General features: G+C 35.3%; 1 protein-coding gene across 3 annotated transcripts in view; it reads left to right on the plus strand.

Annotated features, from left to right (window-relative positions):
• Positions 1-17586, plus strand: part of LOC136039843 (sodium-dependent nutrient amino acid transporter 1-like) — an 89683-nt gene that overhangs the window by 33947 nt on the left and 38150 nt on the right. Inside the window, exons 1-2 of one of the 3 annotated variants that reach the window (XM_065723766.1) lie at positions 10510-10578; positions 12411-12464. The exons of 1 other annotated variant lie outside the window; for it this stretch is intronic. In XM_065723766.1, coding sequence (XP_065579838.1) covers positions 10525-10578; positions 12411-12464 — 108 coding nt within the window. In that variant the 5' untranslated portion in view covers positions 10510-10524. Of the gene's footprint in view, positions 1-10425; positions 10579-12410; positions 12465-17586 lie in introns of those variants that run through there. One more of the 3 variants, XM_065723767.1, reaches the window with a different exon arrangement.

The following is a 17586-nucleotide window of genomic DNA, read 5'->3' on the forward strand; positions in this document are numbered from 1 at the left end:
TGGAGGGCATCTAGGCCCCCTCCCACGCTCATTTTTTTCCCAAAGTCAACGGATCAAAATTTTGAGATAGCCATTTTGTTTAGCATAGTCGAAAATCATAATAACTATGTTTTTGGGGATGACTTACTCCCCCACAGTCCCTGGGGGAGGGGTTGCAAGTTACAAACTTCAACCAGTCTTTACATATAATAATGGTTATTGGAAAGTGTACAGACGTTTTCAGGGGGATTTTTTTGGTTTCGGGGGTAGGGTTGAGGGAGGGGGCTATGTGGGAGGATCTTTCCTTGGAGAAATATGCCATGGGGGAAAAAAATTCAATGAAAAGGGTGCAGGACGAATCTGGTCACGTTAGAAAAAAACGTCAAATTAAGAGCTTAATATACAATGCTGGGTGTTCGGAGCCTCTCTATTATGGAGTATAATTTGAAAATAACACAACTATACGAGCGATAAAACATATATACCACAACCATAACTACTGCTAAGAGATAACACAACTATAAAGCGAAAACAGGTGAAAACTAACGGGAAAATAAACGAACTAAGAGGTGGAAGGGGCCCAGAGAAAAACTATAATCCTTTTTCAATTTTGAGCCTAACTTCCGCAAAGGAGTAATAATGTCAGAAGCCCCGAAATACCGAATTATTTTCTTTTCAAACAGTTCGAGGTAAGGAACTGTAGTAAGGGGCGACCCGGCTCAATAGTAAACGAAACTCTAAAAAACGGAATTTTGATACTAAAAGATACATCAAAAGATTCGAATTTTTACGCTGATTCTAAATATTAAGTTTCAATTAATTTAGTCTTTGTCATCAAAAGTTACGAGCCTGAGAAAATTTGCCCTATTTTGGAAAAAAGGGGGAAACATCCATTAAAAGTCATAGAATCTTAACGAAAATCACACTATCGCATTCGGTATATCAGAGAACTCTATAGCAAAAATTTCAATCTCCTATCTAAAAAATGTGGAATTTTGTATTTTTTGCCAGAAGACAAATCACGGGTGCGTGTTTATTTATTTGTTTTTTGTTTTTTTTTTTTTTTCCCAGGGGTCATCTTATCGACCAAGTGGTCCTAGGATGTCGCGAGAGGGCTCATTCTAACGGAAAGGAAAAGTTCTAGTGCCCTTTTTAAGTGACCAAAAAATTGGAGGGCAAATAGGCCCCCTCCCATGCTCATTTTTTTCCAAAAGTCAACAGATTAAAATTTTAAGATAGCCATTTTGTTCAGCATAGTCGACAACCATAATAACTATGTCTTTGGGAATGACTTACTCCCCCACAATCCCTGAGGGAGGGGCTACAAGTTACAAACTTTGACCAGTGTTTACATATAGTAATGGTTATTGGGAAGTGTACAGACGTTTTCATGGGGATTTTTTGGTTTGGGGGGTGGGGTTGATGGGAGAGGGCTTTGTGGGAGGATCTTTCCTTTGGGGAATATGTCACGGGGGAAGAAAAATTCAATGAAAAGGGCGCAGGATTTTCTAGCATTACTATAAAAAAAAACAGTGAAAAAATAAACATGAAAACGTTTTTTCAAATGAAAGTAAGGAATAGCATTGAAATTTAAAACGAACAGAGATTATTACGCATATGAGGGGTTCTAAAAATACTTTAGAATAAAGAGCGAGGTATTTAGGAGGAGATAGATACCTCGCTCTTGATGCTAAAATATTTTTAGTGATTTCAACTATTTATTCTACGGCCTTTTTGATTCAGGGGTCATTCTTAAAGAATTGGGACAAAACTTACGATTTAGTGTAAAGAGCGAGGTATTAACGAGGGTACAAACCCCCTCGTACACATAATAAAAATATAAGAATATAAAAGTTTGTTACGTAAGTTAATTCTTAAGTTACGTATATTTTTTACTAATAAAAACGTTCGTTGAATATTAAAAGTTCTAGTAGCCTTTTTAAGTAACCGAAAAATTGGAGGGCAGCAAGGCCTCCTTCCCCACCCCTTATTTCTCAAAATCGTCTGATCAAAACTAAGAGAAAGCCATTTAGCCAAAAAAAATTAATATACTAATTTCATTTCAATAATTTATGTGCGGAGAGCCAAAATCAAACATGCATTAATTCAAAAACGTTCAGAAATTAAATAAAAAAAACTAGTTTTTTTAACTGAAAGTAAGGAGCGACATTAAACCTTAAAACGAACAGAAATTACTCCGTATATGAAATGGGTTGTCCCCTCCGCAGTCCCACGCTCTTTACGCTAAAGTTTTTCATTGTTTTAAAAAGTAGAATTGTGGCAAAGAGTCAAACTTTAGCGTAAAGAGCGTGGGACTGCGGAGGGGACAACCCATTTCATATACGGAGTAATTTCTGTTCGTTTTAAGGTTTAATGTCGCTCCTTACTTTCAGTTAAAAAAACTAGTTTTTTTTATTTAATTATACTTAGAAGAAACTTTGAATAATGAATCAATCGTTTTTATTTTGAACTCCGGGTGAAGTACGCTAAATAATATCAAAACCAGTGACCAGTTAATGCACGTCTTTTTAGGGCAAGGGAAATAAAACCCTAATTTTGACAATCTTAGATGGTTGCCTATTTCAACGCTCCTAAAATGTTTCTGTGGCCCACTAGTGCTGGTGAAAAAAAGAAAGACAACCGAGAGACGTCCAGGTATCTTGCTCTTTTTCGAAATTCCCAAGAATTTGTTACATAATTAATTTTAGTGTTGAGATGAAATTTTCTTTCTTTTTTTCTTTTTGTAGTGTCTGTAAAACTCTTTATTTTATTTTCCACTTATAAATAGAACTGGCAAGGGGGGTATTCAAGAGCGGATTTTAAGAACCAGTTTAAGGGTTTCCCATCATGGAGATTTCAGTGGTAGACTTTTTATGATTTCGAGCATTTCCAGTTCAGAAATGAAATTAAAATAGCACTTTAGTGCCATAAGGCATTTTACGATGTTTTGTTTTCGATGAAACTATAAAAAGGCCGTAAACATTAATATAAGCTTTCCATTTCTACGATGTTGTAGTGCAGATTAGTAGTACAGAAATAAAACAGAAAGGAGAGGCTTATTGATGTTTCTAGTTCTTTAAAAAAAAAAATTCCCGTGAATTTGTTTCCGCAAAAAGGCCGTAAACATTAATATAAGCTTTCCATTTCTACGATGTTGTAGTGCAGATTAGTAGTACAGAAATAAAACAGAAAGGAGAGGCTTATTGATGTTTCTAGTTCTTAAAAAAATAAATAAAAATCCCGTGAATTTGTTTCCGCAAAAAGGCCGTAAACATTAATATAAGCTTTCCATTTCTACGATCTTGTAGTGCAGATTAGTAGTACAGAAATAAAACAGAAAGGAGAGGCTTATTGATGTTTCTAGTTCTTAAAAAAAAAAAAAATTCCCGTGAATTTGTTTCCGCAAAAAGGCCGTAAACATTAATATAAGCTTTCCATTTCTACGATGTTGTAGTGCAGATTAGTAGTACAGAAATAAAACAGAAAGGAGAGGCTTATTGATGTTTCTAGTTCTTTAAAAAAAAAAAAAATCCCGTGAATTTGTTTCCGCAAAAAGGCCGTAAACATTAATATAAGCTTTCCATTTCTACGATGTTGTAGTGCAGATTAGTAGTACAGAAATAAAACAGAAAGGAGAGGCTTATTGATGTTTCTAGTTCTTTAAAAAAAAAAAAAATTCCCGTGAATTTGTTTCCGCAAAAAGGCCGTAAACATTAATATAAGCTTTCCATTTCTACGATGTTGTAGTGCAGATTAGTAGTACAGAAATAAAACAGAAAGGAGAGGCTTATTGATGTTTCTAGTTCTTTAAAAAAAAAAATTCCCGTGAATTTGTTTCCGCAAAAAGGCCGTAAACATTAATATAAGCTTTCCATTTCTACGATGTTGTAGTGCAGATTAGTAGTACAGAAATAAAACAGAAAGGAGAGGCTTATTGATGTTTCTAGTTCTTAAAAAAATAAATAAAAATCCCGTGAATTTGTTTCCGCAAAAAGGCCGTAAACATTAATATAAGCTTTCCATTTCTACGATCTTGTAGTGCAGATTAGTAGTACAGAAATAAAACAGAAAGGAGAGGCTTATTGATGTTTCTAGTTCTTAAAAAAAAAAAAAATTCCCGTGAATTTGTTTCCGCAAAAAGGCCGTAAACATTAATATAAGCTTTCCATTTCTACGATGTTGTAGTGCAGATTAGTAGTACAGAAATAAAACAGAAAGGAGAGGCTTATTGATGTTTCTAGTTCTTTAAAAAAAAAAAAAATCCCGTGAATTTGTTTCCGCAAAAAGGCCGTAAACATTAATATAAGCTTTCCATTTCTACGATGTTGTAGTGCAGATTAGTAGTACAGAAATAAAACAGAAAGGAGAGGCTTATTGATGTTTCTAGTTCTTTAAAAAAAAAAAAAATTCCCGTGAATTTGTTTCCGCAAAAAGGCCGTAAACATTAATATAAGCTTTCCATTTCTACGATGTTGTAGTGCAGATTAGTAGTACAGAAATAAAACAGAAAGGAGAGGCTTATTGATGTTTCTAGTTCTTAAAAAAAAAAAAATCCCGTGAATTTGTTTCCGCAAAAAGGCCGTAAACATTAATATAAGCTTTCCATTTCTACGATGTTGTAGTGCAGATTAGTAGTACAGAAATAAAACAGAAAGGAGAGGCTTATTGATGTTTCTAGTTCTTGAAAAAAAAAAATTCCCGTGAATTTGTTTCCGCAAAAAGGCCGTAAACATTAATATAAGCTTTCCATTTCTACGATGTTCTAGTGCAGATTAGTAGTGCAGAAATAAAACAGAAAGGAGAGGCTTATTGATGTTTCTAGTTCTTTAAAAAAAAAAAATTCCCTTGAATTTTTTTCCGCAAAAAGGCCGTAAACATTAATATAAGCTTTCCATTTCTACGATGTTGTAGTGCAGATTAGTAGTACAGAAATAAAACAGAAAGGAGAGGCTTATTGATGTTTCTAGTTCTTAAAAAAAAAAAAAAATTCCCGTGAATTTGTTTCCGCAAAAAGGCCGTAAACATTAATATAAGCTTTCCATTTCTACGATGTTGTAGTGCAGATTAGTAGTACAGAAATAAAACAGAAAGGAGAGGCTTATTGATGTTTCTAGTTCTTTAAAAAAAAAAAATTCCCGTGAATTTGTTTCCGCAAAAAGGCCGTAAACATTAATATAAGCTTTCCATTTCTACGATGTTGTAGTGCAGATTAGTAGTACAGAAATAAAACAGAAAGGAGAGGCTTATTGATGTTTCTAGTTCTTAAAAAAAAAAAAAATTCCCGTGAATTTGTTTCCGCAAAAAGGCCGTAAACATTAATATAAGCTTTCCATTTCTACAATGTTGTAGTGCAGATTAGTAGTAGAGAAATAAAACAGAAAGGAGAGGCTTATTGATGTTTCTAGTTCTTAAAAAAAAAAAAAATTCCCGTGAATTTGTTTCCGCAAAAAGGCCGTAAACATTAATATAAGCTTTCCATTTCTACGATGTTCTAGTGCAGATTAGTAGTGCAGAAATAAAACAGAAAGGAGAGGCTTATTGATGTTTCTAGTTCTTTAAAAAAAAAAAAAATTCCCTTGAATTTGTTTCCGCAAAAAGGCCGTAAACATTAATATAAGCTTTCCATTTCTACGATGTTGTAGTGCAGATTAGTAGTACAGAAATAAAACAGAAAGGAGAGGCTTATTGATGTTTCTAGTTCTTTAAAAAAAAAAAATTCCCGTGAATTTGTTTCCGCAAAAAGGCCGTAAACATTAATATAAGCTTTCCATTTCTACGATGTTTTAGTGCAGATTAGTAGTACAGAAATAAAACTGAAAGGAGAGGCTTATTGATGTTTCTAGTTCTTTAAAAAAAAAAAATTCCCTTGAATTTGTTTCCGCAAAAAGGCCGTAAACATTAATATAAGCTTTCCATTTCTACGATGTTGTAGTGCAGATTAGTAGTACAGAAATAAAACAGAAAGGAGAGGCTTATTGATGTTTCTAGTTCTTTAAAAAAAAAAAATTCCCGTGAATTTGTTTCCGCAAAAAAGGCCGTAAACATTAATATAAGCTTTCCATTTCTACGATGTTCTAGTGCAGATTAGTAGTGCAGAAATAAAACAGAAACGAGAGGCTTATCGACGCTTCTAGTTCTTTAAAAAAATTCCCGTGAATTTGTTTCCGCAATAAACTTTTATTATCAAGACGAATCTGAATAAGAGCTATTATTCCTGAATTAGCATTAACAGCAAATTTGTTTTACGAGACAGCTCTTTTTAAAGTTCTTGTAACCTTTTGGCCACCATGGGCGGCGGTTTTCTCTGTGCTATGCTCCAGATATTGCTGCAACAATGAGATTCAAGTGTGTTCGGGGCCCGGGCACGAAAATTTTTCTAATTTAAAATATATAAGACAAAAGAATAAATTGTTCTTTATAGAGGGGGTAAGTAGGAATAGATTTGTATTCAAATAGCATAGAAAAAACACAAGAATTAAACCATGAATAAAGGCCTTTTCATTCGAGTCAAATTTTATCACTTTTGGCAAAACCGGGTGAATTATTTTCCAATTTATACTGTTGATTTGAGGACATTTGAGCTAGATCAGGTTTATTTAGAATAAGGGTTGAGTTGCATGAGGATTGATTCAAATGAGGGTTAATTTGCAAGAGTGATCAGTTAAGTGGTAAATAAGTTGCACGAGGGTTGAGTTGCACAAGGTTCAGTTAAATGAGGGTTCAGTTGCACGAGCCTTTAGTGAAGAGTGATTTTAGTTGCATGAGGGTTAAATTGACAACAATTTGGATAAATTGAATGTCAGTTCAGTTAAACAAGGAATCGTGTTAAACGGGATTTAGTTAAACGGGGCTGATTTGCACAGGGTTGAGCTAAATGAGTGTTCAGCTAAACACGGGCTGAGTTTCGCGAGGCTTTCATTAAACAGGTTCAGTTGCACGGGGTCCAGTTAAGCGAGAATTCAGTTGCACGAGAACCATGATATTCAAGTAGGTTCAGCCCTGGGCATGAAAAGTTTTGCTAATTATCAAATATGTAAAACATAAGGATAAATTATTATTTTCGTATGGGGGTTTGAGGGAAGGGAGGAATAGTTTTGTATTGAAGCAGAATTAGCCAATGAATAAAGACAATGTCAGTCCAGTCAACTTTTACCACTTCCGGCCAAATGGGGTTAATTTAATTGAAGTTGAGCTAAAGGGGGGTTTAGTTAAATGGAGGCTGAGTTGCACGAGGGTTCAGTTAAACAGGGTTCAGTTAAACGAGAGTTCAGCTGCACGACGTTCAGTTACTCGAGGGTCCAATTTGACGGGGGTTGAATTGAATCTGGGTTGAACGGAATGGGTTTGAGTTGAACTGGGTTTCAGGAAAACGGGGGTTTAGTTAAGTGAAGGTTATATAAAACGTGGTTAAGTTAAACAGGGGTCCAGTTGTGCAAGTGTTCAGTTAAATGGGTTTACTTGCAAGGGGTTCAGTTTAAACGATGATTTATTTGCACGAGAACCATGCAGCACTTGGTGAAAAAAGCCAAACTCAGAGATAAATGCTATGATGTGAAGAGTGGGTAAGCGCGGCAACTTAAGTTGCAGCTCTCTTTAAACATCGTATTCAATGAAAAACGTTTTACTCTAGCCTTTTTTTGTGACGGCTCTTAAGATGTTGAAAGTCTTATAGCAGCATTTAGCACTTGTCCCCTTCCCCTGGGAAATTTCGTAACATGGCTCAGTCCAGATTTTGCAATGCCAATTCTCCTTTTTTTCATGTATAGAAACATGGTTCTGATAGTGATGAAGAGGTGCAAGGAGGATTGAATGCATTAAATAAGGCACAGGTAGCTAAATTTCAAGAAATGGGAAATTTTAAGCTAGCATACCGTTATGATAATTATCACCCAGAACGATTATATATTAAAAAATACTTTAAAATAGTGCTAGATCTAGGGGGTCAGGGAGGACCCTCGCCTCTTCCACCAAGATTTTTCTGGCGTCCTCATTTCTTGTTTTTTTTTTACTCTTTTTTTAAATAAATTAGTCAATTTAGTCAATTATTGGCACCTTTTACACATGTTCCTCCCCCAAGATTTTGTTGTAGATCCTCCCCTGGTTGAGAGCGTTATGTTCAAATGGATAAACCCAAATGTTTCCTACAATTTCTGATTTCTTAGCAGTTGTATATTGTGGTTTAAGTGATAAAAAAGACCCTGTGGTTGTGACAATAAGTATCAAATCAGAAATTAATGCATTCTTCCAAATATCAACGTAAAATCCCCTGAAAACGGAGGAACTTGAATACTTTTCTTAGGGAAAACTCAGGACCCTTTTTAACAGACATCTAGTGTTCGACAGCTGACCCAAAAAAGGTGTCTTCAGTAACGTAACTATTCAAAGCTTTGAATTGCAAAGGCTGGATAAACCAGAAAATGTACTTCTGCACGTGCTTTACATAAAAAAAAAAGTATATAAAAAACACCTCGGTAATACATATTCAATATTAATTTTGCATAATGGTGATTTTGCATAAGGTGATAGTTCACATTCACAATGGGTTCTAATAGCTATATTTTCATGCGAAAGCCGAATTTTGCACTAATTGTATTTTCGTAACTTTTTTTGCTGGTTAATGCATCGTAGCATTTCGGCGGCAAGCAATGAATTTGTTTAGCTGAACCATTGAAGATCCCGTGCGTTTTAAAGTTCTTTTTTAATGAAAAAGAACAAGAAAATATCCAGAACAAAAGTTTATTTCTGAGAAACAGGAGTGAATGTCAAGTATTTTTCCCTGATCCTCTTCCCCACAAAAATCTGTGATTATTTTTTATTTTTGTTTTAGCAGTTTCTCACTTTTAATATTTGCTCCCCTTCTTCCACAAATGATAGTGTTTGTGTAACAAAACCTCCCTTTAACAGAACTCTCGTCCAACTGAATTCCCGTTTAACTCAGTCCCGGTGCAACTCAACCCTGTTTAACTGAGCCTATTCAACTCAAACCCCATACAACTCAACTCCTCAACTCCATTCCATTTAGCTCCATTCCACTCAACTCCATTTAGCTGAGCTCCCGTGAAACTGAGCCACCGTGCAACCCAACCCGATTGAACTCGACCTTGTTCAAATGAACTTCCATTTAAATCAACCCCCATACAACTCAGACCCCGTTTAACACAATCCTATTTAACTGAACCTCCGTTTAGGTCAACTCTCATGTAACACAATCCCCCTTTAAATCAAGCCTGTTCGACTCAACTTAATCCAAGGCCTAAGAATAAGTTAAACTAATTTTGATCAGAAGCTCAAAATTTGCTTCTCGCTTCAGTCACTGATCAAATGTCATAAGTAGCTTGGTTTACAATGTGTGAATGGAGAGGAGGGAGGATTGTTGAATTAGGTCTACGTAGGTCAGGTACTGGTCTCCTGATTCTTAGCCTTTCGCCGGGAGCACAATGCCTTCGGCTGGTTGCGTCTGAACACAAGATTTCTAAAGACAAATCTATGAAATGTAAAAATAAAAACGGCAATTTTGGTTCTGCTTTTGCCCTCCATATTTTTGTAAATCCAAATCCAAATCATTTAGTCCTTTTTGGTGAGGCAACTTATCCACAGCAAATGATTTACCACAATTTTTTTGGGAGGAAGTTGAAAGTAATTTAATTGATTTAAATAGAGATACTGGAGATGTTTCTACAAACCCAACTTACAATAACTAAAGGATTCTAATAACATTTTCCTCAGTTTAAATTAAGATCATCTGACCGCACTTTTAACAAAAATCAGGTCAGTCGGCAAGTTAAGTAATCTTAGATCTTACCAAATCTAATTGGTGAATGATCTTTGATTTATTCTGGCTTGGTTTTGTTTGTCTTATCCTCTGTTTCGTCTGCTCTGTTTGAGTTTGCTTCAAAAGGTTAGTTTTTCTTCTTTTCTTGGCACTAAAGGCGGCTTGTCGGAGGTCCTTGCTGAATTATAAAAAGGAGAATCCACTGGCTGATATTACACTCGTTTTCTCGGCTATTAAATTATATTATCTATTTTTTTGTCATACGTCATATATGGCCAGTGTGGTCATAGAATGTGTTTACCCTCAACAGTGATATATTGAAAAATAGCTTAGAGTGTTTCTAAATATACCCAAATGTTTCCTGTAGTGTCTTATTTCATAGCAGTTGTATATTATGGTTTGAGTCACAAAAATGACAATATAGTTGTAACAACTAAGTACCAAATAGAAAATTTTATGCAATTGTATATTCTGTCAAATATTAAACTAAAATCCTATGAAAACGTGCGATCTTAAATAATGTTTATTCAGGAAAAACCCAGGGTTCTTTTTAACAGACATCCTTAGTTCCATAACTGATCCAAAAAAGTTGTCTTCGTAACAATTAAATGCCTACGTCAATTCAAAGCTTTTTATTACAGAGGTTAGATGAACCAGAAAATCAACTTCTACACCTACTTTGCAACGAGAAAATAAATTAATAGCACCTCAGTGATATGTATTCAATATTAATTTGTTGTTTGTGGAGGAAGCACTAAAAAAAAAATCATCAGATGAGAGTGCCACTAAATTCGGTTAATTCGGTTGCATCAACTTTAAATCTTGTGGTGAGCTCTCCGTTTTTTGTATGGTTTTGGTAAAGGTGATTGGCTACAATTTTTCATACGACATCGGAGTTTTACACTAACGTATGTTTTCACACGTTTTTGTTGTTTTACACATCGTTGTGGTTTGCCGACAAGCACTGAATTGTATTAACCGAACCATTGAAAACTGCATCGGCTTTAGAGTCGCTTATAATGAGAAAACTACAAAATTCCCAGAAATCATTTTTTATTCTGAGAAGCAATAGTGTCAACTTATTTTTTCACTGATCCTTCTCTCCTTAAACTTATGAGATCTTTTGTTGAGTTAAAAAAAATTAGTATTTTCTTACTTTTATTATTTGTCCTCCAACCAAATTACCCCTCTGTGTAGTTGCCTTCTGAAGTGATTTCCGGTTAGCTAATCAATTTCAAACTCCATTCGATTTTAACCATTTTTTTCTCTAATCAATCCGATATTTCTTTTTTTGCCATTTTTTTATTTGATGAGAAGAACCTGTTGGATGTAGTCTGTTCTTGTTTTTGCTGCATTTTCTTCACTTGTGCTAGATAATACTACCGTGTGAAAAAAGGATGAACAAGCATAGACATAGTGGGAGGAGTACAGAGGGCAGACCCATAAAATCCCTGAGGCTCTATCCTAAAGGAAGTTCATGGCAGATATTTTTCAATATCGCAACCGAGACGTTGTCCACTTTCAGAAAACGCGCAGGCTAGGTGACGTTGTTCTCCAGGTGACCATTTAGAGCTGGGTCGACTCTGGCTTAGCTTACAGAGTCACGCCACTGACCCCTATCCCAAACCAAATAACTTGTCAGAACTGGGACTGAACCCGTGCCCCTAGGACAAAGAATTCTCACACCACCATGCCAACCACTTAGCTAGGACGGCTAGTTCAGTTGCGGTTCTATTCAAATATAAATTTTAATGAAAAATACTTTAGTCCAGGCTTTTTAGTGACGTCTCTTTAGGACATTGAAAAATTGTCTATCACTAAAACCGGGGACGTGCAATCTTATTCTCATGATGTAAAACACGTGCCGTATTTTACGAAGCTTAAAAAGTTCCTAGCAGTATTTGTCCTCTTGCCCCGAGTCAACATTTGGCAACAGCCAGTTCAAATCCCCCCTCCATGCTTAGGAACATAGCCCTGACAGTGATGGAGAGCTACTAGCCGGATTAAATATGTTGAGTAAGCCGCAGGCAGCAAAATTAAATTGGTGGGGAGTTTATCTAGTGCACCAGTATGATAAATATTACTTTGAGCGACAATTTGATAAGAAACAGTTTAAAGCACAGCTTTCAAAATATAATAAAAATATTTTCCTATTGTTGCTTATTATATAGTAGTTCTATATTACGGTTCCAATGATAAAAAAATGACCCTGTAGTTGTGACAACTAAGTATCAAATCAGAAGTGTATGCTATTGCGCATTCTTTCAAATATCCAGCTAAAATTCCATGAAAAGGTGGGACCTTAAATATTTGTATTCAGGAAAAACCCTGGGTTTTTTTTTCAGAAAACATCATGAGTTCTACAACTTATCAAAAAAAATAAAAAAAAATCAAATTTGGTAATTATTCAGGAAAAACCCAGGGTTCTTTTTAACAGACACCTGGTGTTCCACAACTGATCCAAACAAGGTGTCTTCAAAAAAGTAACAATTAAACGCTTACGTCAATTCAAAGCTTCGTGTTGCAAAGGCTAGATAAACCAGAAAAGTAACTTTTGCACGTGCTTTGCACCGGAGAAATAAATAAAAAGCAAATCAGCATTATTTGCTTCATTATTAATCTGTTGTTTGCGGACGAAACATTGATAAATTCCTTTCAGATGAGAGTGCTACTAAATTCGGTCAACTCGGTTGCTTCAACTCTAAATCTTTTGGTGAGCTCTCCATTTTCTATATGATTTTGCAAAAGAGGATTGGACAAAATGGTTTCAAACAGCTGTTATTTTCATGCAAAAACCGTGCTTTAAATCAACTTGTGATTCATATGTTTTTTTTTTCTGCGTTACACATCGGTGTGGTTTGGCGGCAAGTGTTGAATTTTCTTATCTGAATCATTGAATACTGCTTAAATTTTAAACTTACTTTTGATGAAAAGGATCTAAGTTCCCAAACTAAAATGGAATTGTGAGAAGTAGAAGTGTCAAAGATTTTTTCTCTAATCCACTGTTCCTCGAAATTCCTATATCACTTATATTATATATTATTTTCCAACTTTCAACGCTCGAAAGTCACATCTCTGTGCGGTTGCTTGGTGAAATGATATCCAATTAGCCAATGACAAATGCTCACTCCAAGTAACTTTAACCATTTTTTTGCTCTATTATAATTTTTTTATCATGCAATATTACTGTTTTTGCCTTTTTATTGCCGTTTGCATTTGAATCTGCAGCGTTTGTATTTGCCGTATGTAACTATGAAAATGGAGTATCTGCAATATATCTTTATTTTCTAGGATTAGCAAGCTTATGCCTAGAGGGAGTGTTAGGGTTGCCAAATGAAATTCAAGTTAACACTTGGAGGGAGGGTACAGAGTATAGGGCTCAAAATTTTTTCTCAAGTTTACCTAAACATCTTCGTTTTACAAGCCTATATAGTACTTATATTCTAATCACTGTTAAATAGTCATTTAAATCAAAAGACCATACAAGATAGGGCTGCCAAATGAAACTCAAGCTAATACTAGGAGGGACGGTGCAGAGTATATAGCTCAATTTTTTTCTAAAGTTCACCTAAACATTTTTGTTCTACAAGCCTATATAGTACTTATATTCTAATCACCGTTAAATAGTTACTTAAATCAAAAGACCATACAAGTTGTCTGGTGATCTAAAAATCAATTCCTGGCTAAGTAGTAATATAGACTAAAAGAATCTTTGTGTACCTAGGTTATCAAATTAGCATATCCTCATTGCCCCAGGAACAAACTGGAATCAGGACTCACTTGAAATCGTCACAGGATATTTGGGGGAGGATTGAACCTGACTTTTGACTTAAAAGGAGGTTTGGAGGGTAATCGTAGGAAAATATGTTTCTAGGTTGTTAAAATAGCATAAACTTTTCAAACGGCTAAAAGATTTGGGATGAAAAAAACTGCGACTGAAATTTCATTTCTTCAATTAGCTAAAAAGGGAAATTTCAGGACTGAGACTCCCCCACACTTGAAAATTGTCACGGGGGGAGGTTTTCTTCATAGGAAAATGTTCTGGGGGCATTTTCCGGGGAGAAACCCTACCACAGTAAATGCCCAATTTTTTCTTGGCTATTGGCTTACAGGGCTAGGAGACAGTCGATATTTCGACTATCTTAAAAAAACTGACATTTAAAAAATTTCTATCAATTTCCATCAGGGGCGGATGGTCTAAAAAGAAAAAGGGAGGTTGTTACCCCCTTCCAGTGAATCAATTTCCAACACCCCTTTCAACAAGGCCTGAAAGTTTCAAATTACTGCCCTTGGCTCTTCTATAGCTGTTGCTGTTAAACATTTTTAACACCCCATGTGTAAATTATATGTTTTGATGTTGATCAATAACTCCTTCAAAATTGCTTGAAAACAGTCAAACAGTTCGTGGTAACGAACTGTAAGCATGGAGCGACCCGGCTCAATAGTAATCGAAACTCTAAAAATGAAATTTTGATAACAATAGATATATCAAAAAAATGGATTGTTATGTTGATTTTAAATATATAAATTTTATTAAGTTTAGTCTTACCCACCAAAGGTAACGAGCCTGAGAAAATTTAGTTGATTTTGGAAAAAAACGGACCCCCCCCCCCTAATAGTCAATAATTCTAATGAAAATCACACCATCAGATTCAGTGTGTCAGAGAACTCTATTGTAGAGGTTTCAAACTCCTATCTGCAAAAGTGTGGAATTTTGTATTTTTGCCAGAAGAAAGATCACAGGTGCGTGTTTATTTGTTTGTTTTCCCAGGGGTGATCGTATCGACCCAGTGAATCTAGAACATCAGGAGATGGTTCGTTCAAATAGAAATTAAAAGTTCTCGAGCTAATTTTAAGTGACCCAAACATTTGGAGGACAACTTGGCCCCCTTTCACGCCAATGTTTCCCAAAATCGTCTGATCAAAGTTCTCTCATAGCTGTTTTGTTCAGCATAGTTAAAAAGCCCAATAACTGTGTCTTTGGAGATAACATGACCCCCCACAGCCCCTGGGGTAAGTTCTTGAAGTTGTAAGGTTTGCCCGTTGTTTATACATAGTATTTGTTATTGGGAATTATGCATTTACATTTTTGGGATGAGTAGGGGAGGACGAACTTTCTCTCTGCTCAGGGAATTTTACAAGGGGAGAATTTTCCCTGGAGAAGTTTCCGGGGGAGAACTTTTCAGGGGAAAATTTCATGCTTGGGGAATTTGCCAGAATTCCTTAATGAAATTTCTTATACGTCTTGTTTTCTCTTTACCAACTCAATTTTACGGGTGGAGGTGCTAAAGGTAAGTGTTCGGGGTAAATATTCGTCATGATTTAATTGTCCAGAGGATATCTCCATGAGGAGGAGGATTTTTCTGTGGAGATGGAGCCATATTTCCTGGCGTTATTTCAAAACAATTGGAAATTAAATTGAAAAGAAAGTTATTTCAACTGAAAGTAAGCAGCAAAATTAAAACTTGAAACGAACAGAAATTGTTACGCATATGAGGGGGATGTTTTCCTCCTCAACACTTCGCTCTTTTTGCTAATGTTTAAATTTTGCTCAAATTCTTTAAAAACGACTCTTGAAACACAATGGTCGATTAATTAGAGCAACAAGTAACTTTCTTAAAAGTGCCTAAAAACTTTAGCACGAAGAGCGAGGTTTTGGGGAGGGGAAACCCCCCTCATATACGTTACAATTTCTGTTCGTTTTAAGTTTTAATGTTGCTTCTTGCTTTCCGTTGAGAAAGCTTGTTTTGCAATTTAATCACAATTAGGATTGGCCAAAGTCACAAGTAGTTGTAGTCAAATTAATAAGCAGTCACAGCCGTTGTGGAAGCAGCAGTAGTAGGGGGCCTGAAATTTTCAAGTTGAAACCCTTAGCTACTCCTATGGTATTGCATGTATGCATTTTACAAACAGGATTTACATAGTGTCTTTGGTTTGGTTCAAAACACCCCTAAACATTGACTTAAGTTTCCCCTTGGCACCCTTACTCTTTAGGACACAACTGGGTTGAAACATTCCCCCCTTTCTCTATGATAATGGTTGTGCGTAAACAATAAAAAAATTGTGTAATTTTTAAATTGCTATATAACTTGTCCCAAAATAAGCGTGTTCTTTATCGTAAATATTTTATAAGTTACCCTAACCTTTTTTCTTTAATCAATTATTTTCTAAGTTTTACTCCTTACATGTAACCAGGATGCACATTGTGGTTTTTGATTTAATTCAAAATACCCCTCAAAATTCACTGTAGTTTCACACTTAGACCCTTACTCTTTGGAGGCACAACCAGGTTGAAACCTTTTTTCCTTTCCCTGTGATAAATCCTGTGTGCAAACAATCAGAAATTGCATAACCTATAGATAGATAGAAAGATACTTTATTCCGTGATTAAATCAAAAACAGATATTTTAACAAAAAAAAACAAAACAAAAAAACACGTACATACTACAAAAAAAGAAATCATACTATCGAAAACAAGACAAAAACACTAACTAAAAGTCAAGTCTCTTCGTGCAGGATAAAAATTTGTTTATAATAGTCCGAACTCTATTATTTCTAAATATTAGTGATAAAGGAAACGGCACTCTTATTTCATGTTCACTTAATTCGAACTCCATTACTATACGTGCTCTGCAATAAACAGGGCAAACAAATAGAACATGACTACATGTTTCAATTAGACCGCACAAGCACAATGGGGAGTCAGCTTTCCCAATCCTATTTAAAAAATGAAGCAATCTGCTATGCCCTGTAATAAGCTGTGTTAATCTGCTATTTGGGTGGATTTTTGATGCAGAGATAAGGTCATCTTTATTTTCAAAAAAAGTTAGCCGGACATGTGCTAACAGAATATTTAAACTCATCAAATCATTTTGCATACGAAAACTCATTTATATATTTACGGTCTATGTGAAAAGGCTAAGATGCACTAAAGTCATGAAAGGAAGGACCCAAATAATTTGCAATAATTTGGTCGGTATAATGGCTATGATGTGCCGAATAATTCATTCCATTTAAGGTAGGACTCAAAACCCTTGTCCAATTTTGAGTTCGATGCGGATCATTCTGTTGGCAATGGCACGCTCGTATATTTTTTACCAAGATTTGACAGTAGGCTGATCGGACGATATAAGGCTGGATTGCCATCATTCCTTTTACCATTTTTTTTTTAAACCATTATATTTGCATTTTTCCAGCTTTTCGGGAAATACGAAAAATTTTAAGCAACTATTCACTAACTTCATAAAACTAGCAGCAATGCCTCCCCGGATTCCGTCACAGAGTTAGTCTTACTGCCGTCATCTTTCGTTACATATACTGGCTGAACAATGGCATTATTATTTTTACAAATTTTGTGGATTGTATTCCATGGATCCAAATTCAGTTTATCCGCACAGAATTTATTCCATTCACTCTTTGTAGAATTTAAAAAGCCCAGTTTATATTTTTTTTTGCATTCCATAAATTAACCTCATTTTCGAGAGAATTACAGGATTTAAATATCCGTAGCAAGCGCCTGTACCCTTTTCTAAGGCCCGACAATTCTGAAGTCCCCCACCGTGAATACTTTTTGGGAGAGCCATGACGCACTGAAGTTGATTCTTTGGTAGCTTTTTGTATTAAGGCTGTTAAGGCATCTACAGCTTTATCTATTTCTTTAGCATCCTTAGTAGAGAGGGAATATAAATTATCTATTTCATTTAAAATAGACCTTACTAAAAACATTCCAGTTAGTTCTTCTGTAATTATACTCCACGTTATTACGAACTTCCATAATATCCTCCTCAAAACTAGGTTAAACTTGATATACAAGTGATCAGATAAGGATGGAGGGT

Source organism: Artemia franciscana, chromosome 20 (assembly GCF_032884065.1).
Source record: "Artemia franciscana chromosome 20, ASM3288406v1, whole genome shotgun sequence".
In the NCBI taxonomy this organism is placed as follows: domain Eukaryota; kingdom Metazoa; phylum Arthropoda; class Branchiopoda; order Anostraca; family Artemiidae; genus Artemia; species Artemia franciscana.